This window comes from Gigantopelta aegis, chromosome 2 (assembly GCF_016097555.1).
Source record: "Gigantopelta aegis isolate Gae_Host chromosome 2, Gae_host_genome, whole genome shotgun sequence".
Lineage (NCBI taxonomy): Eukaryota > Metazoa > Mollusca > Gastropoda > Neomphalida > Peltospiridae > Gigantopelta > Gigantopelta aegis.
In genome coordinates, this window is record NC_054700.1 from 3074172 (window position 1) to 3099992 (window position 25821).

The 25821-nt window shown below is 36.3% G+C and overlaps 1 protein-coding gene across 2 annotated transcripts; it reads right to left on the minus strand.

Moving 5' to 3' along the window:
* Nucleotides 1-1114: 1114 nt before the first annotated feature.
* LOC121379862 (serine incorporator 5-like) lies at nucleotides 1115-24105 on the minus strand. 2 transcript variants are annotated; one of them, XM_041508518.1, is made up of 13 exons: nucleotides 23914-24105; nucleotides 22044-22211; nucleotides 20822-21000; nucleotides 17238-17314; nucleotides 16439-16532; nucleotides 14313-14356; nucleotides 13063-13236; nucleotides 10745-10840; nucleotides 7255-7477; nucleotides 5844-5895; nucleotides 5507-5543; nucleotides 3937-4075; nucleotides 1115-3415 (listed from the first exon to the last, which is right to left on the minus strand). In XM_041508518.1, exons 1-13 carry the CDS (start codon nucleotides 23941-23943, stop codon nucleotides 2869-2871), a joined length of 1860 nt encoding a protein of 619 aa, XP_041364452.1. In that variant the 5' UTR covers nucleotides 23944-24105; the 3' UTR covers nucleotides 1115-2868. The 2 variants fall into 2 exon arrangements, with proteins under 2 accessions (XP_041364452.1, XP_041364461.1); XM_041508527.1 differs by lacking the exons at nucleotides 20822-21000; nucleotides 22044-22211; nucleotides 23914-24105 and adding an exon at nucleotides 19229-19342.
* Nucleotides 24106-25821: the final 1716 nt, after the last annotated feature.

The following is a 25821-nucleotide window of genomic DNA, read 5'->3' on the forward strand; positions in this document are numbered from 1 at the left end:
TGTGGAAACTGGTAAAGATATAAATAAAACAATACTTGCCTACACTGAAGAATGTTGATTGCCCATGGAGTTTAAAATTGTTATTTCTTGGTTTTTGTTTCATCCTACACATACAAAACAGATCTACAACTATTAAACATACCATTAACAACAATAACAATCAAATGCAAAGTTTACTAGAACAAACTAATCAAGAAAATAAAATTTCAAACTCCATTATAGAGCTTGGTGTCAACTTTCTCTTGTTTTAATCAAATGTCAGTGTTTGTAGCTTTATTTTATTAAAAAGAATTTTAAATTGCCTTCGCAATCCCATGGTAAAATTAGCTTGCAAGGGCAGTCAAGTGCTGTTGCAAAAATTGTCTGAATTTCAAGGGCTGTGTTTGTCATCTATAGTACATTATACACCCGCTGAAGACCTGTATGTTACACACAATATAAAATCTTAAATTTCATGTATTGCACAGGTATGGAGCTTAATCTCTTTAAAACAAATTAACCATTACATAACTGTAACAAACCATTGTCAACAGTAATAATAGACTTAAAATAATGTGTTTCAGGAAATGTGCCAAAACCAAATTAAATTTATTTGGTTTTGGGTTTTTTTTTTTTTCTCTTCACTACATTCACCCTGATTGGTCCATATATTGAGGTTATTACCAGTGTTTTTCGGTATCGTCAATATCATATATTAGGAATAAAAATTGTATTATGATGATACCGAAATACACGAGAGTAATAATCTCTTTATCATATAAGCTCAAGCTTAATACAACGTGTTTTTGTAAACTGTACACGCAACTTTAATTCCAGTCCGCCATCACTAGATATTCAAATGATCGCAATTGTGTCATGTGGCACGGTGTATTTTTGAATAGAAATGATGTCATTTTGGATGTCCTTGCATCAAAATAAAGTTATGCCTAACGTTTTTAGTTTTCTGAACGCTGGACAGCGTCAAATTGCCATTGAAATGTTTTTATTTGATGACTATGAATGTATACGTCAATCATGGAGTTTCACCCAAGTATGTTTGCTTAAATGTCAATAAACCTAATGCCGAGACCTCGACTAATTTACATCTAATTTGCAAAGTTATCAAATTCTTAAAGCATGTGATCTGAAAAATATCACATAATTTGACGTAAAATGTAACATATTATATGATAAAAAATGTTATGTATGTATACTCTTTTAACCAACATTAATTTTTTTTAAATAAATAAGATAAAATAAAGTTAGGGTTGGCCCTCTTTTCTAGTTGGCGTCGGGTGCCCAGAAAAACTCATATTGTTTTTAGGCCTTGGGAAGATTTTAAAAACTAAAATACATGTAAGTCTAAGAACTAAAACTGTTGAATCACATAAACTCATGGCGATAGATGTTAATATAAAATACATGTAAGTCCAAGAACTAGAACTGTTGAATCACATAAACTCATGGCGATAGATGTTAATATAAAATACATTAAGTCTAAGAACTAGAACTGTTGAATCACATAAACTCATGGCGATAGATGTTAATATAAAATACATTAAGTCTAAGAACTAAAACTGTTGAATCACATAAACTCATGGCGATAGATGTTAATATAAAATACATGTAAGTCTAAGAACTAGAACTGTTGAATCACACAAACTCATGGCGATAGATGTTAATATAAAATACATTAAGTCTAAGAACTAAAACTGTTGAATCACATAAACTCATGGCGATAGATGTTAATATAAAATACATGTAAGTCTAAGAACTAGAACTGTTGAATCACATAAACTCATGGCGATAGATGTTAATATAAAATACATGTAAGTCTAAGAACTAGAACTGTTGAATCACATAAACTCATGGCGATAGATGTTAATATAAAAATGATGGTAACTTTCCCAGCTGATGCCACAGGTGGACACGTCAAAGAATATTATTTGAAATGACAGCAAAACCCCTATAAACCAGGCACGCATTAGACAAAAGTAAAAAGTCTGGTTTTAAGGGGTATTCAGTTTAGAGAGGTTCTGTTCTGTACTCCTATTTACAAAGGGACTGAAACGCATCTAGTTTTGAGAAAATCCGGGTTATTGTGTCATATCAAACTTGTCAAAGTTTTCTAGCCAACAGGTGTGGTAACAAAACAAGAATTAAAATCTGTTCTATGTTGCTACTATAGCAAAGCAAACTCGGACTTAAGCAGGGAAAGTTGTGGGAACCCCATTTCTTTTTTTATACCTCTCACAATTTTGTTTTTATTTTGTTAAAAAATTTTTAACTGACTAAAAATTTCCTCATATATTAATAAGATCTACATGTGGTTATATTCCCAGGGTTGAAACTCGATTAAAAATCGCAATGGCTAACGATGCTACCGTTAGTTAAAATAAATTGTTACTATTGTTAATGGGCCATCTTTGTCAAATTCAAAGTCGCTCGTAGCCGATAAAGTTTGCCTCAGGCAACTACAAATTTCCAACCCTGCATCCATTATTATTATCATAAATAAGGCAACTGGGCCAAAAAAATTTATTTTATTAAAAACATTTATGACTATTATCATAAATAAAGCAATTGTCTGCTAAATAAATAAATTAAATATCATAAAATAATTGTTGGTTTTATAAATAAAACAATATAATCAGATCCCTTATTTCATAACTGTTGTAAAGTCTACATGTACCTAAAATTTGTATATCAATTGAACAAATGTACATGAATGTAGGTAACATCGTATAGGTAACATCATATAAAAATATGCAAATACATTGGGAATGTATACATTAGTAAAAAGTATTTTTGTAAAAAAAAAAAAGAAGTGGTTTACTGTTTTAAAAAAATAATTTAAAAATTGAAATCTTAACAAAAGGAAATACAGCTTTAAACCACACTAGAGTTGTGTTGGTCTTTTTTAGACGGTGACTGTGACCTTGAGGTACGAGAACTAGGTCGGTCTGGTTGTGCCGCACCCTGGCGCGAATTGGGTCGCTCCCTCTGTGCTTTTGGCGACTGTTTGTCGAGACGCTCTCTGGAGTCCGACTTCACAGCATCTATCCGATCCAGTCCTTCTCTTGAAAACTTGACAGCACCTGTGGAACTCCTTGACCCAGAGGCCCCTGACATTCTTGAGCTGGACCGCGGTTCCTCGGTGATCGACCGCGGGGAGTAATCAGACTGGCGCGACCTCCTCTGCATGTTCAACCTCTCGCTGGCCTCTCCTCCCTCTAGACCCTGCCGCGCCCGTTCTCCATCCACGTCGTCGTCGTCTTCGTTGTCTGGAGGTCGGAAGGCCAGGTGGCGGCCGGGACAGAACTTTGGTACGAAAAGTGTCCATGTGTAAAAAGCAATGCACACCCAACTGGAGGCCATTTTCACCCACACTGCAGACCAGTTGAGTCCAAATGTGTTAAGGTTCGTCTCTTCTGGTCTATACATAACAAAATAAAAAGAAAGAATTTTTTTGTTTCCACCAGAGCACATTGATTTACTGATCATCGGCTGTTAGATTTCAAACATTTGGTAATTTTGACATATAGTATTAGAGAGGAAACCCATTACATTTTTCTATTAGTAAAAAGGGATCTTTTATATGCACCATCCCGCAGACAGGATAGCACATACTACGGCCTCTGATATACCAATCGTGGTGCAATGGCTGGAATGAGAAATAGTCCAATGGGCCCACCGATGGGGATCGATCCTAGACAGACCACACATCAAGCAAGTGCTTTACCACTGGACTGTGTACTGCCCCCTAAAAAGAAACGAGTTTAATGCTCACAATGATATTATTACTAAAGGAAAGGAATATTTGTTTAACGACACCTCAGCACATCCCCCCCCAACAGGCATGACAGTACATACCATGACCTTTGAAGTCCCAGTTGTGGGGTACTGGTTGGGAAGGAGGTAAGTATATAAGTGAAACAGAATGACAGAAAGTCTTACCTGTACCAGTTGGTGAGTTGCATCATGACGTAGAGCCCAGCCAGACAGAACACGAAGTGGAAGAACGAGTAAGAGTAGACAAGTCCGTCGGACTCGTTCTGAATGACTCGCTGTCCACCATTGTCTGAAGGGTTGTCTCCTGGGGTTAGGACAAGACATGGTCAAATTAGACAATTGCTAAAAAAAAATATTGTTATTAAAAGTGGCAACACAATTTAGTTTTTGGTTGATAAAATATTCCTTAAATTAACCACATTTTAATAATTTTCAAGGAAATATTCGACACACGTGTACATATCTAAACATTGGCTAAACTAAAACTGGTTTCAGTGTGAGCCCTGAATTTGTTTTGTTTAATGACACCACTAGAGCACATTGATTAATAACCGGCTATAGGATGTCAAACATTTGGTAATTCTGACATAGTCATAGAGAGTAAACCCACAAAAGTTTTCCATTAGTAGCAAGGGATCTTTTAAATGCACTATCCACTATCAGGATAGCACATACCATGGCCTTTGATATAACAGTCATGATGCATCGACTGGAACGAGAAATAGCCCAATGGGCACACAGTGTTTAGGAACCTCTCACACACTCGGTTACATAGTGGTCAGTTATCACACTTGAGACTGGTAGGTATTGGGTTCGCATCCTGGTACTGGCCCCCACCCAGAATGAGTTTTTTAAGGTTCGTAGCCTTTTTGATGAAGACAATTATATATTAAATACATTTTCTTGATTAAAATACCAGCATCTGTATAAACAAGGTGTTTGGGTGTCGTCCTAATGTTTATAGTGGCCCAAACCAGATTTTACCTACCAATAATTGGATACATACAAAAACATATATAGGGACCATATACAGGGGCCTATTTGAACATGAATGCAAACACACTGGATATACACACTGTGGAGTTCTAAATACGAAAATGTATCTAATATGTAATTTTAGTCGCCAAAAGGCACTGTCGGTTGGAAACATGTTACAATGGCTGCAAACTCAGGACAGTTCCTTTAATATGTCAGTAGGAAGGTGTAAGGACAGTACACTGAATTTTCTCCAACTCGCTATTTGTAAACATTAACACACAGTCCTAGACAGACAGCCCATTTAGCTGAGGTGTGTGTGTGTGTCTACAGGTTAGCATACTTGAACCATAATTGATTATAGTGTGTGTGTGCGTGTACAGGTTAGCATACTTGAACCATAATTGATTATAAGCACAAACAGTCAATATGTCAATAAAATGACAGATATTAGTGTATTTAATGCACACTTCATGGACAAAATTGTAAATTATAAAATTTTAATTAAGAAAGTAGAAATCAATTGCATACCTAGCCATGAAAAAATGTATGGGGGTGATTAATAAATTATTATTGCTTAAGTTAAAATTATGGAGCATCATTTAAGATATTATCATACTGAGCATTCATATTTAATCCTTTTTTAGTACCAATGGGTTTTTTTTTCAATTCACTTGAACTAGTCTGATGGGAGTGACGGGGAGTGGGAGTGATAGCTCCCGTTAGACGGCGAGATCTGCAACTGACACCGAGTACTTACGCTTCTGAATGATACAGCAACAGCAGACATTTTCCTCCTGAAAGAAAATCAAACGATGAAAACAGCTACTATAGGCAACACACTACCACTTGTCATGTCAAATATGATCATTTATGAAAAACCAAGAATGATATAATTATGTAAAACCACAGTGTAAAGAGCTGTGGGGAAAAGTACAATACAATACAAAAATCAGAGTAAGTATTAAGTACATCAAAATATAAATGCAAAAACTGTGCAATGATAATAAAAATAGTAGACAAAAAACTCAGACCCATTATCCAAAGTAATATCCTTCAAAAATAGGTAGGTAATGTGTACACAACGTTGTACTTACAGTTGTGGGTCTTGAAATGCCCAACTTATGTGACTCGATAGTGGTTTTCAAGCTACAAACAACAAACACAATACATTTCAACAAAAGCAATTGCAAATTAAAAGCTTCAACCATAACAATTCCTAATTTCTGTACACTCATGTCACCTTAGTCTGCGCAGCACAAAAGTCTGCGCAGTTAATGACGTTACATTACGTCTTGAAACAAGTGTCGGGGTATGTTTGTAAACAAACAAACACAACATTAATTTATTTACAAACTGTTGTTAAAACAACACATCTTGATTGTGAATATATGTATAAAACTTGTCGATAACACTTTTATTGAAAAAACACTCAATTGTCTTGAAACAAGTGTCGGGGTATGTTTGTAAACAAACAAACAACATTAATTTAATTTACAAACTGTTGTTAAAACAACACATCTTGATTGTGAATATATGTATAAAACTTGTCGATAACACTTTTATTGAAAAACACTCAACTGTTTTAATGCACTAAAAGTATACTTTTGCCAGCCTCGATCAACGTGTTTTTCTGTCACCTGTCAACACGTGTCTGTCAACATTGTAATGATCAACGTGTTTTTCTGTCACCTGTCAACACATGTCTGTCAACATTGTAATGATCAACGTGTTTTTCTGTCACCTGTCAACATTGTAATGATCAACGTGTTTTTCTGTCACCTGTCAACACGTGTCTGTCAACACTGTAATGATCAACCTTGCATATCAACTTACATAAATTTACATAGAAGCTTGAATACATACCTTATTGTAATTTATGAATCCATAAATGAAATGAATGTCTTATTTTATCTGTTGATGTAAACATCCAAGCATACTTTGAATTTCCCTCCGAGTGACACAATGCAAAATGGCTACACAGACTTTGAAGATTGCACTTACATCATGGCCTATTTTAGCTATTGTCTGTTTCAAAATTATCATTCATTGTCCTATATGTCTAACGAACACTATTTGTGCTCATTTACACAGTTAATAACAGACAATTTTTGTTGAACAATGATCAAATATTTTTACATTGGCTTTTTTTATATTGTCATTTTGTGTTGTCCAAACTAAGGAGCATGGAACACCATTTGTATTTATCTCATTTGCACAATCTAAATGTTTCTGAAACAGACTATAACAGGAAGTGTTTGTTATTTAGAACTTATAAAAGTCGATCCATTGTTTGTTGCTGTTTTATGTAAACATTAGCGACAGAAGTGGTTGTTTTACTGTCTGCTGCGCAGACTTATGTACCGTCATGCAGGCCAGTAAATGCAGGGGGGTCCCACTAAAAATGTGCTCATTACTTGAGTTTAAAAATTAAAATTAGACTTACAACATTCACTCATAAACAACTGGTAATTACACGTGGCTCGTTAGCCACTGTGCAAGTCTCACCTGGAGAAGACGGCCATGATGATCATGAAGAACAGCCCCGCATAGCCCGAGATGAGCTCCGTCTGTGGCGACCTAGGCTTGGGCCGGCAGTCGTACAGGTGGGACACGTTGCCTGGTGCTCCGTCCTTCCCGGGACCCAACACCACGCTTGTGTTCATCTTGTTGCCGGCACTACTGTGAAACAGTGCATTGGAAAACGAACCGGTATCCAAAATGGTGTTTTCTGTCAAGAAAAAAAATCATAATTATATATATATATATATATATTTTATTTTTTTTAAATCATAGACATAGCCCAGTGACAAAGAGCACAACTGATGTGCAGTCTTCTTGGATCAATCCGTCAGTAGGTCCATTGGGCTATTTCTCATTCCAGCCAGTGCACCACAACTGGTATATCAAAGGCTGTGGTATGTGCTATCCTGTCTGTGGGATGGTGCATATAAAAGATCATATGTTCCTAATGGAAAAATGCAGGAGATTTTCTTTCTATGACTGTGTAAAAATGACCAAATGTTTGACATCCAATAGTAGATGATTAATAAATCAATGTGCTCTACTGGTGTTGTTACAAACTTTTAAACAATTATTTTTTTACTCACTCTGTTTATGTGCCTATATCAAATTAATGTTGAGCTAAACCATGCCACCTTCTGTATGTATATAAATATATTGAAGAATTAATTCTGGTTAAATAAAAAGAATTCTGAAAGTATTGCTAAAAGTGGTGCATAAAAAAGATCCCATGCTACAAATGGAGAAATGTACACAGTTTCCTCTCCAAAACTGCGTCAAAATGATTAAATATGTGACATCCAATAGCCAATGATTAATTAATAAATCAATGTGCTCTAGTGGTGAAGTTACACAAAACAGATTTCAACAAAACCTAGTCACCTCCGGTTGGACGAGTAGGCACTAAGAACAGACTTACTCTTCTCTAGTGGTGTAGTTAAACAAGTAGACACTAAGAACGGACTTACTCTGATCTAGTGGTGTAGTTAAACAAGTAGGCACTAAGAACAGACTTACTGCTTTAGTGATGTAGTTAAACAAAAAGACTTCAACGAAACCTAGTCACCTCCAATTGGACGAGTAGGCACTAAGAACAGACTTACTCTGCTCTAGGAGAGTAGTTAAACAAGTAGACACCGAGTACCGACGTACTCTGCTCTAGTGGTGTAGTTAAATAAGTACACTGAGAACTGACGTACTCTGCTCTAGTGGTGTAGTTAAACAAGTAGACAATAAGAACTGACTTACTGTGCTCTAGTGGTGTAGTTAAACAAGTAGACACTAAGAACTGACTTACTCTGCTCTAATGGTGTAGTTAAACAAAAAGACTTCACTGAAACCTAGTCACCTCCAGTTGAACGAGTAGGCACTAAGAATCGACTTACACTGCTCTAGTGGTGTAGTTAAATAAGCAGACACTAAGAACTGACTTACTCTGCTCTAGTGGTGTAGTTAAACAAATAGGCACTAAAAATACTTACTCTGCTCTAGTGGTGTAGTAAAATGAAAAGACTTCACTGAAACCTAGTCACCTCCAGTTGAACGAGTAGGCACTAAGAATCGACTTACACTGCTCTAGTGGTGTAGTTAAACAAGTAGACACTAAGAACTGACTTACTCTACTCTAGTGGTGTAATTAAACAAATAGGCACTAAGAACTGACTTACTCGGCTCTAGTGGTGTAGTTAAACAAGTACACTAAGAACACTTACTCTGCTCTAGTGGTGTAGTTAAACAAGTAGACACTAAGAACTGACTTACTCTGCTCTAGTGGTGTAGTTAAACAAAGACTTCACTGAAACCTAGTCACCTCCAGTTGAACGAGTAGGCACTAAGAAGCGACTTACACTGCTCTAGTGGTGTAGTTAAACAAGTAGATACTAAGAACTGACTTACTTTACTCTAGTGGTGTAATTAAACAAATATGCACTAAGAACTGACTTACTCTGCTCTAGTGGTGTAGTTAACAAGCAGGCACTAAGAACAGACTTACTCTGCTCTAGTGGTATAGTTAAACAAGTAGACACTAAGAACTGACTTACCGTATATCTTCGCCTGTAAGTCGATCTCGGCTATAAGTCGAGTCCCTAATTTCAAGCCCTGAAAACGTATTTTTTTATTGACCCGTTTATAAGTCGACCCATGAAAAACTACTTATAAATATTGAAATATTTCTTATTTTCAGCACATGAGAACAATAATATTTGAACAAAAGAAAATTATTTTACAAACTTCGGTTTTCACGTTTTGTACATCGCAATATAATCAGACTATTCCAATCAAACTATCATTATTACATAGCATCAAAACGAAATATTCCCTTAGTAGAGAGTGAAAGCTGTTTGACTGTTACTGTATAGTACTGTACAGATGGTTTTGTGCACAGACAACTTTATTTATAAACACTGACAACAGATCACTACGATAAAACTAAAAGTATCACATTTTGCCGCCATATTAATACATGTAAGGAGGATAACTCTGGAAAGTACACTGGTTTTTGTACCAAATGATGTGTGTCCCTATTGCTCTAGATAGTGAACTGCAGAGATCAGTCTATTTTAAGGGAAAGCTCAGTAATATTCATGAAGTTAATCACCGCCAAAACATTGTTTGAACAACCATTAATGCCAGTGACCAGATTTCAAAATAAACTCAGGCAACAGGTAGTTAGTATTGTTTACATTTTTACTATTAGTGATGACTGTTAATTTAACTAAGTGGACTGTTGTCTTGGCATGTGAGTGAGATCGTACGCCTTTTCGCATAACCAAAACCGTTATAATGCCAAAAAAAAAAGGTTATAAAAAATAAATGTGTCAAATTAACATATTTGAGTATAAATACATGGCATACTTCAACAATAAAACTTGTAAAATAATCCCCAAAACAATAATATTTTTTGGTGAAATTTGTTTACCCTCTTATAAGTCGACCCCCCAAGTTATAAAATAATTTTTGGGTGAAAAAAATTCGACTTATGGGCGAAGATATACGGTACTCTGCTTTAGTGGTGTAGTTAAACAAGTAGACACTAAGAACTGACTTACTCTGCTCTAGTGGTGTAGTTAAACAAGTAGGCACTAAGAATCGACTTACACTGCTCTAGTGGTGTAGTTAAACAAGTAGACACTAAGAACTTACTCTACTCTAGTGGTGTAATTAAACAAATAGGCACTAAGAACTGACTTACTCTGCTCTAGTGGTGTAGTTAAACAAGTACACTAAGAACAGACTTACTCTGCTCTAGTGGTGTAGTTAAACAAGTAGACACTAAGAACTGACTTACTCTGCTCTAGTGGTGTAGTTAAACAAAAAGACTTCACTGAAACCTAGTCACCTCCAGTTGAACGAGTAGGCACTGAGAATCGACTTACACTGCTCTAGTGGTGTAGTTAAACAAGTAGACACTGAGAACTGACTTACTCTGCTCTAGTGGTGTAGTTAAACAAATAGGGACTAAGAACCGACTTACTCTGTTCTGGTGGCTCGCTGCTCAGCGCCGACCACGTGAGATAAATAACGTACAGGCTGATAACTGAGGCCTGCAACATGCCAGCATTTGGATTAACTGAAAACACACCCAATTTTTTTTTTTTTAATTAATATTATCAACAATTCATAATTACATGCAGCTTGGATTAACTAAAAACATACAACCTTTTTTTTTTCATCAACAATTCATAATTTCAGTTTCAGTTAATCTGTTTGCTATTTTGAATAAAATGTAAAAACACAAACTGAAATGTGACAACTTGTTTTAGATCAATTCAAAAATTCTATTTAACGTTTTAAAAAGTTGGAAATTATTTTTTAAAATTTATCAAGAACTTCAAATTAAAAATGATTCAGCAGGAATCTTGTGAAAAAAAAAAAAAAATTAATAAGGTTGTGACATCAGCACAGCACAGCACACACCATATGTAGTGATGTCATAGCCTTGAATAGAAGCCTGCCTTCTATAAAGGTCAATGTCTGCCACTTTAGCTTTGCCAGGTTAATGACCACGTTATACTTGTCATTACCATCGCATAATACTTGTCATTACCATCGCATAACATCAACATATTACAATCACAGGGCAAGAACAGGAAAGGAGAATAGTTTTCCATTTCTCAGTGAGATTTACAAAATAATTTAGATGCCTACATTAGAATATGACCATACAATAAGGCTATGTTAGAAAAGTTTGCATGCAAAAAACCCAAAGAAGCCTCCCTTGAATAGAGGCTGGTCTGACAGCATCAAAACAAAAAGAAACACTATAAGCCTAGACTTCACTTCCAGGATTTAGGGTAACAGCGAAATGCAAAACATATCTCTTAAAGGGACATACCCTAGTTTTTAAACACTAAGGCATAATGTTTTACTATTAGAGCCATTTTTGATAACTGAAATCATACTTTACTTAATTTTATTGTTTAGATTATCCATTCGAAGTGTTTTTGGTCATCCTGGTGTTTTTAATGTCACAAAATACATTTCTCATATTTTTAAAAATGCACGTCTGTCTGAGAAGTAACAGTAATGGAGTCAACTTTTAGTCTATTTTTACAGGGTATTTCACCATTTCAGAATCAAAGACTCATGTTTCACCCAATTGTAACTTTATCCAAATGTGTTACAGGTTTGTAGATCAAGTAAACTTAGTGTTAATTTTCACAGGCTGAAACTAGGGTCTGTCCCTTTTAACACAACGACAGAGAGAGTATTTCATGTTTTCCAGTTAAATATGATTTATATTCCATCGACTGAAGTCAGCAGTCACATTAAACTTGTAAGTGAATCTTGTGTTCAGAGCTGGTTTAAGGATCTGCGGGGCCTGTAGCACAAATAACTGTGGGACCTCCTTCCCAGGATATATATTTTGCAACCCCCTTGAGGAGTGGGGAAGAATGACCTGGGGAAAATAAATGTACACATAATACCGCAGGCCCACTGAAGCACGGAGCCCGTAGCACATGCTACATGTGCTACTAGGATAAACCAGCTCTGCTTGTGTTAACGAGTGTGATATCAAATTGAAGACTTCACAAGATGAGATATAAATCATGACAAAAAAACATAACATTTTTTATTTGTTATTTAACAATAACATTCATCATTTTATATTTATTCTCAAATAACATACCACAAATCCACTGTTAAAAGTGTGACCGAAAAAGAAAACAATCCCAGTTTCTACTGTGAAGATAACAAGTTCTGGTTGTGGTTTTTACCAGCGACTGATGGCACAAAAATATTATTTACCCGATATATTCCGATATTTCACTGAATATTTTATATTTTACAAGCATTCTAAGAGTACTGTTAAAACAATATATGTCCAACTAAATTTTCATAATCTCAAGGTCATAACTCATAAAAATGGGCAAACTGCCATGAAAGTCAAGCTTGATCTGTAACAATACAAGAATCATTGTAAAAACACACAAACTATATCTGGTACAGACACAGACAGACAGACAGACAGAAGGAAAGCTAAAGTCCCCTCTGGTTGGACCAATAAATAAAACTCTAAAATGAAAGTGAAAGTAAGATCGTACATCTTTCCATGCACAAAAGCAAGGTGATGGTGGACATGACTAGATAGACAAACAGACAGAGAGACAGACAGACAGACAGAAGGATGAAGTGAAAAGCAAGGTGATGGTGGACATGACTAGACAGACAAACAGACAGAGAGACAGACATACATACAGACAGAAGGATAAAGAGGAAAGCTATAGTACCCTCTTGTTGTAGAGGACCAATAAATAAAACTCTAAAATGAAAGTGAAAGTATGATAGTACATCTTTCCATGCACGGCAGGAGTGTGATGGTGGAGATGATGATACAGAGCAAGGCGTTGACACCGATGAAGATTCGGTTGGTGGTGCAGGTGTACTCGAGTCCATAGAACCAGATGAGAAGAAAGACGCCCACAAAACACATCATGTAACAGAAAACGGTAACCATTATCGTGCCTGAAAAAACACACAAAAACAAACAACTATTGTCTGTCCCATCCTTCTACAATTTTTTTTTTTTTTTTTTTAAATAATTTGAGTTTGGTTTGACGTAAGAAGAAAAGTAAAAGTTGAACAAAGAAAACCCCCCAACTATTTTTGGGTGCAATTTAGAAAACAATTGGCTCAGAAATAAGTATCTTGTAATAGATTCCATAGTATGAAAAAACAAAAGAGTACCAGTGAGGTACACGATATGCCCATCAGGAGTTTGCTGGAAAACCATATCTATATTAATGAATATGTTACAGGTATGATTCAATTCTAATTTTGTGAAATTTTTGCAAATGGGATGGATGAACAGTTTGTTTTGGACCAACCACCATCCCAAGATGTTCCTACATGTGAGGTTTGATGGTCCTGTACGCATCTGTATGCAAGATATGGGCTGGACTGGGAACATTAGTGCTAGTAAATCATACATGGAATATTTTTTTCAGACCACTGAACGATGCAGTACAGCACTGTTAAAATTAATTTATTAGAACAGAAATACTTAAATATACAATATATTGGGAAGTTTTAGGATAAAAATTGAGAATTTTCAGTGCCACTTTCTTTTGGGAAGGGGCCTACCTTCGGACCCCCAGAACGCCTGGATCAATCCCTGACCAAACAGCTATAGTTTATAATTAGGTGTCAGTTAAACATATATTCCTTTCTTATCCTCTTAAAGAATCTTTTAAAAATATACTTAGGCTATTTGTACATTTAAAAGTGTAAAACACTCCTGCCTCTTGTGTCTCCAGGTTCGTATTCTTAATGAAAAGAGGATAACAGAAAACACTAATGATTCCGTAACTCAAAACCAATGTTTCTACATTATGCTAAGTAAAAAACTTAAAATCCTTATTTCCTCCAAATTTGGGGAGGGGAAGATTTTTTGTTAAAGTTGAATATACAGAACTAGATGCAGACATTACTAAGTTTATCATAAGCATTTAACAGAATACTGGGTAATAATAATCAAATTCTTAATCATTATTTTCATTATTCAATAGAGTTAAGCTAAATTGAACATGCTTCAAACGTACCAGCAAAGCCACAATTGTTCCTCCTGCCAGATTTTGTTCCAACCCTTCAAGAAAAACACAAAAATTTAAATTGACTTAATAATTCTATTGCATTTGGAGTGGGGGTGGGGGTGGGGGGTGGACCTAAAGAGATTTTTACTATAACAAATGTAATTCCCTGAGAATTAAAAATCTACTAAAAAACACCAAAGAAATCCAGGTAACCCATATCCTTTTTGTATAACCTGTTATAACCCTGAAAATTATGTCCTAAATTAAACACACAATCATGCAATTTTCAGATGCCTCAAATTCATTTTTTTTAAATGTAATTGTTTAACACTCAAGGTTTCTTGCAGCAGCAATCTATGACAATTTTCTTCTTTGCTAAACTTCCTAACTTCAATGGTGTATTAGTACCATGAATTTTCTCCATGACAGAAAGAACTAAGAATTCTAATACATTTTTAAAGTTTGTTTTGTTTAATGACACTACTAGAGCACCTTGAATAATTAATAATCCGCTATTGGATGTCAAACATTTGGTCACTCTGACCTGTAGTCTTGGAGGAAACCCGCTACATTTTTTCATTTGTAGTAAGGAATCTTTTTATATGCACCATCCCACAGACAGGATAGCACATACCATGGCTTTTAATATACCAGTCATGGTGCACTGACTGGAATGAGAGACAGATCAATCCCAGACCAACCACAGATCAATCAAATAAAGTTCACTTCACATAAGAATATTTCACTGTAGGTCATACATATGGTATGTTAGCACAGGGATCGAACTTAACGACAGCACCGAAAGCAGTTGCTGAAACTGTGATATGGTATGGGGCTTACACTAGAACAAAAATTAAGTTTGATCCAATTTTTCCTGTATTACGAGTATTTCATTGAAAATTATTTAAAAGTGGTTAATTTAATTTAAAGAAAATCTTATTAGTCAAAGTGTATGAAAACTAGCAAATTGGCTAATGTGGCAGTGGATAGGGTGAGCTCTAATTATTGCCATCAGTAAAAGGGATAATTTAAGTTTTCATATTTGTTACGAAAATTACAGGTTTAAATTTCTGTATAGGCAATATCAAAATTGCCATTAATTGGACAACATTTTGCTTTTTGGCAAAGACATTTAAAATTTACTATACTTAACAAAATCTTAAGTTATAGCACTGTTAAAGTGACAGCCCCAAGTTTTTAAACACAGGCATTTTTTAATAAGTGAAATCCTACTTTACTTAGATTTATTGTTTAGGTTATCCATTTTCGTACATCCGAAATGTTTTTGGTCAAGCTGGGTTTTTTAATATCACAAAATGCATTTTTAATATCTTTAAAAATGCACGTGCGTTTGAGAAGAAACGGTTATGGCGTCGAGTTTTAGTCGATCTTTAAGGGTATTTTACCATTTCAACACCACAAACACTTGTTTCACCATGTTGTAACTTACAGGTTACAGGTTTGTTGATTAACTACACTTAGTGTCCATTATCACGGGTTGAAACTAGGGTCTGCGCCTTTAACCGTGGCCAGATATTAGATTATGAGACCAGGCCCCGCGGGTGCTTATAAAAACCTGTTGAGTCTAGACTCAAGACTCTAATAGAAAGAAAGAAATGTTTTATTTAACGACGCACTCAACACATTTTATTTACGGTTATATGGCGTCAGACATATGGTTACGGACCACACAGATTTTGAGAGGAAACCCGCTGTTGCCACTATATGGGCTACTCTTCCGATTAGCAGCAAGGGATCTTTTATTTGCGCTTCCCACAGGCAGGATAGCACAAATCATGGCCTTTGTTGAACCAGTTATGGATCACTGGTGGGTGCAAGTGGTTTACACCTACCCATTGAGCCTTGCGGAGCACTCACTCAGGGTTTGGAGTCGGTATCCGGATTAAAAATCCCATGCCTCGACTGGGATCCGAACCCAGTACCTACCAGCCTGTAGACCGATGGCCGACCACAACGCCACTGAGGCCGGTCAAAACTCTAATAGAGTCAGAGACTTTAATGTCATGGCAATACCATACAAACTGTATGCCATACGTATTAGAGATTGAGTCTGGACTTTAAAAGTGTTATAGCATGGGCGTAGGGCATGTGCTTATAAAAAAACCTTTCAGTACCATGATGCGTTCCATGAGTGTGTGAAGTCGACAAGCAAGATGACCTGTATAATAATGAAGAGAAAACCGCCAACCATGCCAAAATACGTCAAGTCTGGAAAAACAAAACAACAACAGTCGTAATTCACATCTGAAAGTGTCAGTGAAAAAGTAAATAGCTACTCGTAAGAAGCACCAGGCAAATGATTACAAAGTAAATGATATTAAAGTTAAAGTTTGTTTGTTTTGTTTAATGAAACCACTAGAGCACATTGATTTATTAATCATCGGCTACTGGATGTCAAACATTTGGTAATTCTGACATATAGTCTTAGAGGAAACCTGTTACCTTTTTTTCAATTAGTAGCAAGAGTTCTTTTATATATATACACTATCCCACAGATAGGATAGCTCATATCACAGCCTTTGATATACCAGTCGTAGTGCATTGGCTGGAACATTGGATGTCATACATTTGGTAATAGTCTTAAAAAGAAACACACTTCATTTTTCCATTAGTAGCAAGGGACCTTTTATATGCACCATCCCACAGACAAGATAGCACATATCACGTCACAGACCTTGATATACCAGTTGTGGTGCACTGGCTGGAATGAGAAATAGCCCAATGGGCCCACCAACATGGATCGATCCAAAACCGACCGCGTATCAAGCGAGCGTTTTACCACTGGGCTACATCCCGTTCCCTTGATAAAAAGACCTGCGATGTTGTGTGTGGTTGTTATTCAGGAGGTGATTTCTGTTCGACCTGCTAGGTGTAACAATTGGACTGCTTTTGAAAAATGAGATCAAGGCTTACACAAACTGTATTTCACAGGAATGAAGAAGGCAGCAGCACACAACCCACAGAGACTGAGGAACTTGAAGAACCAGTATCTGAAATCAATCAGTCAGTCGATCATTTTAATATATATACTTATGGAGTTCAAGTTGGTTTTGTTTAACGACACCTGAACGACCTTGGAGGCACAGTGGTTAAGCCATCGGACTACAGGCTGGTAGGTACAGGGTTCACAGCAGTGTCCCAGCTCCAACCCAGAGTGAGTTCTTAAGGGCTCAATGGCCACTATACACCCTCTTCTCTCTCACTAACCACTAATCTACTAACAACTAACCCACTGTCCTGGACAGACAGCCCAGATAGCTGAGGTGTGTGTGCCCAGGACAGCGTGCTTGAACTGTAATTGAATATAAGCACGAAAATAAAAATAAGTTGAACTGAAAGTTTAACAACACCACTAGTACACATTGTTTTATTCATCACCAGCTGTTGGATGTCAAACATTTGGTAATATTGACATAGTCTTAGAGAGGAAACCTGCTACGTTTTCCCACTAGTAGCAAGGGATCTTTTATATGCACCATCCCATAGTCAGGATATCACATACCACGGCCTTTGATGTACCCATGTGGCCTTTGATATATCAGTCATGGTGCACTGGCTGGAATGAGAAATAACCCATTGAGCCCACCGACGGGGGTCGATCCAAGACTGAAGGTGCATCTGACGAGCGCTTTACTAAGACAAGTTACTAGTAATATTCTGCATCACTTAGAAAAAGGTACGTTTCCACATTGTTAAATAGTAACATGCTGTTTGTGTACACACAAGGCTAGTAATCTTCAAACGTACACAATGCAAGCTAGTTTGTAGGAGTGAGTGACCTAAATTGATAATTAATCATACTGAGTTAGTTATTCTATTCATTACCTCTTTTATTTTATTCTATAAAAAAAACCCCACTATAAAATCATCGAAAAATACTGTATGTCACACCAATGTATAATATTTGTCACTGACAAAAAACATGAAAAATATTTTCCCCATTATGAGTGGAGCCATAATAGAGAATCTTTCATGTGGTCAAATGTGATTTAAACTTCATCAAGCGAACTATAGCATCATATTGTACGAGTCACACGTACCCGGCAAGCATGTTATAAAATTATAAATTTTTAAGTACATTTGTGTAGGAACAGCCTATAAGTTTAAAACAAGTTTTTTCTCTGTCGTTCTTTTGACATAGTATCTTAATGGTATCCTAAACACCTAAAGTCCATCCCATCCTCCTACAAAAACATTCTTGTAAATAATTTCAGTTTTGCTTGATGTAAGAAAAAAAGTAAAAGTGTTTTGAAAAACCCCCACCTATTTTTGTGTGCAATTTATAAAACAACCAGCTCAGAAATAAATAACGTGTAGTAAAATCCATAGTATGAAGAAAACATTCCCCGTGGTAAGCACTATAGTAGCTGTAGTTTAAAATGTGCTGAGGTGTCGGCGAATATTCAAATGAAGTAAATTTTAGAAATTCCTAACATTTTTTTTTTTTTTATAACTCTACAGAACAATTATGTTAAAACGTTCTTTAAATGACTTTGAGAACTGTATTTTTATTCTATTTTAGAGAACCGGTGTTAAAAGGTTTTTAAATGCTTTCAGAAGCTTAAGCTCTCTGTAAGTGTATTTTCAAATATCATCTTTGACATGATCAACAATAAAACATTTTTAGTCTCTTAACTGGTTAATTATTAACATAAATATTATGGTTACAGAACTAAGATACAAAAAAAGAATTTTGAAATCACTGTTGTAAAAAATGTGTTGAAACAACAGTTTGAAATAGAAATATTTATTCGAAATGAAAATTGCAAGTATAAATTGTTTAATAAACAATGGGATCCATGGGCTAATGATTACGAGTAACGGAAATATATGATGCTAGCTTAATTTCTCTGTTGTTATGGCTTGTTTGCAGATAGCAGAAAAAAAGAGAGAAAAAAACATACACCTGGCGTGTAACCATGTCTCCTATTCTACTTCTTTCTCCTCTTTCTTATTCCAGGCTTGAACAAAAAAGCTTACTGCAGCTGGGATCCAGGGGCCACTCAAAGGACGTTCAAGGGCCCCTGAAGGAAAATTGTTGTTTGCAACCCCTGGAACTGCCAAAAATTGCATTCAATGCTAATAAATCTAAACTGATCATAACTTATAATATAAGGCACACATCATAAACTTGAAACCGTGAAAACATGCAAATGAACCATGCGTGGTCAACAACATTGAACATCATGGTTTTTGTTTTTTTAGATGAAATGGAAAAGCGCATTTATGCATTTCCATGTAGCTCTCACCTCCTGTTATTCTCTCTCTTCTCTTAATAAAATCCCATATCAAACCAATTACATGCATGTATATTTCCTACTCTTGTACCTACTTAGGTGCCTTTGCGTATGTGTAAATATATGTGTATATATGTGTATCAGGCTTTCAAGCAAGATTTTGTGAAAAATAAGGGCTTTTTTTAGGGCAAAATTCTTAAAAAATAAGGGCTATTTTTAGAACTTTTTTGACAAAAATAAGGACTGAAATTCAATAATCAATATAAAAGAAAAACATTCTGTACTCACCTCCCGGGAGAACATAAATACAAAAGCTAATTACCAACTCAGAAGATCATGCCAATGGTCATCAACAGCGATATTCAGCATATCAATACAACCAGATTAAAGTAATCTGATATGGTGCAAATCCATGCTGAATATGATGCTGATAACCACCAAGATGTCTTCTGAGAAATACATTAATTCAACATAGTCATTATCTGAAAGTATACTAAGGCTAGATTTAATTAATTCCAACACTTATTTTATTTTGCATTTATCAAAAAATTTGAAAATTTTAAATTTAGGATTTTCACCAAAAAATTAGGGCTTTTTAGGATTTTGAAGCTTTAATAAGGAATATTAGGGCTGCTGTCAAAAAATAAGGAAAATTAGGAAAATAAGGGCCCGCTTGCAAGTCTGGTGTATGTGTGGATATATGTCCTATAATATTTATTATTACATACCTATTCAATCTTACTATAGTGATAAAGGCCTTTTGAAGCCGTGTAATAAATTTATTCTGTATTGCACATATGTACAATCTGGACCGGAACTTTTAAATATGGAAGTCCCTTTTGTTTTTATAGCAGAGTATGATTCTTAACGTTAAATGAATTTATGAAAGGAGTTTTGATCACAAATTTAACAAAGTGTTGTTCTGACGTTAAGTTAAAAACTGTTTTTTGTAAAACATAAAAGAAGGTATGTAATAAATACAGAACTTCACATACGTTGTTTAAGCTTCCTATTTATTGCACTCGTTTATTTTGCGAAAGAACATACCACTAAACCGCTACGCGGTCTCATCGTATATATTCTTGCTCAAAATAAACTCGTGCAATAAATAGGAAGCGAAAACAATGTATGTGAAGTTCTGTATATTTATATGTACAGTAGTGATTTAGGGCTCCCATCCCTGACATTGCTATGTTTGTGATCTGGACAATAATAAAGAAACATTTTAAAAAGTGTGTATTTTCGCAGAAGCCGTGTTACCCGTTCTGTATGGACGCTCTCCAGTGGTTGCTGTTTGGGATGCTCGGGGTGAGGACCATCAGGATGAAGTGGAATGCCACACTGCCGAGACAGAGACGGTACACGGCCTTATAGCCGACCAGCCGACTGCAGTTCTCTCCTGACTGCAAGAGCAGGCACGTCACGTTGAAACTGGTAACCTAAAACACACACACATACATAATTAGTAGTCAAGGATGGATAATGCCACACATTTTTTTATTGCGATACAGGAACCTGAATTGCGACATGTACATGTTGTACTGTGATATATCAGTGAACATTTTCTTCAGTTTCGCAAGTTTCAGAGATCACTATACAATTATAAAACATTAAACAGATTTTCAACTGACTAGAAACTAGAAAAAAAAAGTCTACTTTGACCAGTCTCAGGGGAGTGACAGTGATTGCTTCCCTTACACCGTGGGGTGTGCTACTAGTCTCAGGGGAGTGACGGTGATTGCTTCCCTTATACTGCAAAGTTTGCTACTTTGACTAGTCTCAGGGGAGTGACGGTGATTACTTCCCTTATACCGCGAGGTTTGCTACTTTGACTAGTCTCAGGGGAGTGACAGTGACTGCTTCCCTTATACCGCGAGGTTTGCTACTTTGACTAGTCTCAGGGGAGTGACAGTGACTGCTTCCCTTATACCGCGGGGTTTGCTACTTTGACTAGTCTCAGGGGAGCGACAGTGATTGCTTCCCTTATACCGCGGGGTTTGTTACTTTGACTAGTCTCAGGGGAGTGACAGTGATTGCTTCCCTTATACCGCGGGGTTTTACTTTGACTAGTCTCAGGGGAGTGACAGTGATTGCTTCCCTTATACCGCGGGGTTTGCTACTTTGACTCATCTCAGGGGAGTGACAGTGATTGCTTCCCTTATACCGCAAGGTTTGCTACTTTGACTAGTCTCAGCGGAGTGACAGTGATTGCTTCCCTTATACCACAGGGTTTGTTACTTTGACTAGTCTCAGCAGAGTGACAGTGATTGCTTCCCTTATACCGCGGGGTTTGTTACTTTGACTAGTCTCACTCAGGGGAGTGACAGTGATTGCTTCCCTTATACTGCGGGGTTTGCTACTTTGACTAGTCTCAGCGGAGTGACAGTGATTGCTTCCCTTATACCGTGAGGTTTCCTACTTTGACTAGTCTTAGGGGAATAACACTGACTGCTCCTCATAAACCGCGATGTCTGTAACTTACGTTTTCGATTATTAATTCTTGTATATCCGACGAGATCATGATGCAGGCAACAAAGAATATAAGAAGAAGAAACAGGGTGTACATGATACGCGTCCCGGACGACTCGTTGATTGGCGGCAGACATCTAGAACACAGGGCGCACGACGCCGGGCCACAACAGCACGCAAGCTGAAAAAATATATATATATATATATATATATATATTAAATGTCTCAATTTAAATCTGACAACTATCGGAGACAGTGCTCGACACTGATATGCCTGAATCCTGAGCAGATAGATAAAGAAAATGTTTGTTTTGTATAATGACATCACTTGAGCACTTTGATTTATTAATCATTGGCTACTGGATGTCAAACATTCAGGGTTCGAATTTTAAATAGCATGGCAATTATGGAAATAGCAGAGGATGCCCTCCTTGCTTGCTGTTATGACCTCAAAATGAGAGGTTGTCAACAACAACAAAAATGTCATCGTACCCTATCCGGTGTGTCATTCCCATACATTCAATGTTGCATATATATATAAGAAATATATATTTTAAAAATTGGTATTTTTCGATAAAAAGCATCCCTATCCAACAATGAATGAATGAATGAATGAATGAATGAACGAACAAATTAATGTGTAATGACACAAAAAAATTCAGCACATGAAAAATCAGCTATCAAACAAAGGGTACTAGCCCGAGTACTCTGCCGTTCGAAAGCTAAACTGACTATTTTCGCCAATAACAGAATATTTCACATATGAACCACTATACACTATACAGAACCCCCCTTTCAATCATATTCTGATTAAACACGTACATGTAGATATTGACGGGTTTCTTTCTGTAGTGTATGTATTAGTGATTAATATGTCAAATATTTGTTATATTAATGAACTAAAAAATTATCAATGTAATGGTATTTAATGTTAAACATATCTATGGGGTTATTGTTGTATTAGAGTGGGAATCGTTGCTTACCCGGTGACAGGGTTATTCCATCTTTTCGCTATATAATTATCTCTATCTGAGTGAGCCATTATAACCGCACACATGTCTGTCTATCTCTCAACAGCAGAGTACTCGGGCTAACAAAGGTATGTGATGATCAACATCAATTTAATATTCCAAAATTATTAATAAAATTAATAAAAATAGTGTAGACATCTATGAAAGAATCACATTTATGAAAGACAGATTGACGTATATTAATATTAAATATGAAAAAGACAAAGATAAGCACTATCGTCGATCAGACCATGAAAACAGTGCAATAAACAAGCCGATATGGAACCAAATTATGAACATAAAACGAAAAACATTATCACAAATCTATGCTTAAAGATCAAATCTTTAAATTTTCAACAGATACTGAATATGTACTGTATTCCTCACTCTCAAGGAAACCCATGAGAATGCTGTCACCCCCGCACCATCATGAGTAACAGCACACACAGGTGGACAGGGGTATCCAACAAACTGCACTGGTTAGAACCAAAGGGTAAAATAATTTTTGTGTGTGAAAACTCAGTAGAAAGTAAGATGCTTTCATATCGTTTTAAAGTAAGTTTCCTGTGCAAAGTTGGTGCCCCTTCAACTTGCCTTAGTAGGACTACCCAGTACCCTATTTTTTGGTTATTAAACTGAAGGCAAAACTTGCCGTGTAACCCCCTACCCTCCCCCAAATAATTACACATTTCAACATAAATATATCACAACACATAATATAGTAAACATAAGCATCAGAGTTAGTTAAAGCAACTGATTAAAACGACCTAATAACACTCGTTACAGTGACACTTGTCTCATGTTTAACCTGGTTTTAAGTTTTGTGACAAAGTTTTTATTAAATTTTGAAAAACACGTCGGACGTCCAAATACCTGTGAAGCACAACAACCTAGCATGGCCATTTTTCGTTCTAATGTATCCCACTTCGAATGTATCTCGTTTTATTCGTCATTTTGGACTGTTTCGACTTCAGGATAACAATGTCACTCATTTGAAAAAGTAAATATTGTTCTTTCTTCTTTCAGTTCATTTCCCTTGACCGTTGTATACTCCCTGACCCGGAAGTAAATACATGACATACATTTTTCTTTTGTTATAGTTCGTAAATAATCGCATGGCTTCGTACGAATGATTTGATTCGTTCGGGACATTCCGGTCAATTGACGAGTCAAAAAAGTAATTTATAGTCCGTCCCATCCTCATACAAAAATGTGGGGGCTTTATTGTTTTGTTTTTAGTAAATAGTTTTAGTTTGGTAAAATAGACTCGCCGGATATTTTTAGAATTTGTATGCTCCCAAATGTTACCTGGACATTGGAGACTACGCAGTGTTGTTAGAAATCCGATTAAAATTAGTTCCACTGGTCTAAATAAGGCATTCGTAATTCACATGAAACATATCGTATACCCTCAGGATAATTCGGAATATTTTCAAATTATTTTCAAATCACTGGCATGATTCTGCAAGTAGGGCCTAAGGTTTTGATTGGTGGACATGAGCTCCAACTGGCTGGTGTTAGATCCACATTTAATAGTGGAGCTAATTTTAATTAGATTGGATAATTCGGAATGTTTTCAAATTATTTTTAAATCACTGGCATTATTCTGCAAGTAAGGTTTTGATTGGTGGACATGAGCTCCAACTGGCTGGTGTTAGATCCACTTTAATTAGATTGTCAATCGGCTCAGAAATAAATAACTTGTAGTAAGAAAACGGCGTTCCCCGTGTAGGACCTTTGTTTCGATTACATGGAAAGTGTTTAACGACACCATTATAGCACATTGAGTTATTAATCATCCGCTATTGGATGTCAAACAGTTGGTAACTTTGACGTATAGTTTCAGAAAGGAAACCCGCTACATTTTTCCATGATGCGCGGATAGTCTAAGATCGATCCTCGTCGGTGGGCCCGATAACTCGTTCCAGCCAGAGCACCACGACTGCATGGTATACCAAAGGCCGTGGTATGTGTTATCCTGTCTGTGGGATGGTGCATATAAAATATCCCTTGCTACTAATGGGAAGTGTAGCGGGTTTCCTCTCTATGACTGTGTCAAAATTACCATATGTCTGACATCCAATAGCCGATGATTAATAAATCAATGTGCTTTAGTGGTATTGTTAAACAAAACAAACTATTTTTCCATTAGTAGCAAGGGATCTTTTATATGCACCATGTCTCTCTCTCTCTCTCTCTCTCTCTCTCTCTCTCTCTCTCTCTCTCTCTCTCTCTCTCTCTCTCTCTCTCTGTATGTCTGTCTGTCTGTATATATACGTAACGCTAATTTTGTCAAAATTAGACACCCTGCCTACCCTAAACCGGCTGGCCTTAACCGGGGTGGGGTGGGGGGATTGGGGGACGGACGCCCCACCCCCACCACCACCTCCAGCGGAAAAGAGAGTTCCGCTTCAAGGGCAAAAATAATGCGGAATATCTATATTAAAGAACACTTCTCTTGTAAAGATGAAGCTATTAAGAAGAGCAATATTCTGCTATAACATCTAGTATGTCAAAATAACATTTATAGGTTAAATCCATCTAAAATATTTAGAGTCGCCCACGCACCTCATTCTCAGATTCATTTGACATTTGTACCAAATATTCCAGACATCAGCATGCGTGTTTGAGAAATGGTCATTTTGCTAACCGTCATCATGTCCGTGCTATATTTGAAGTCCCGTTATCTCAGGACATAATGTACATAGAAACATGAAATTATAATATAGTAGTTTCCAGTAGTTACACTGGATACCTAGAAACAACTATGGATAAAAACAA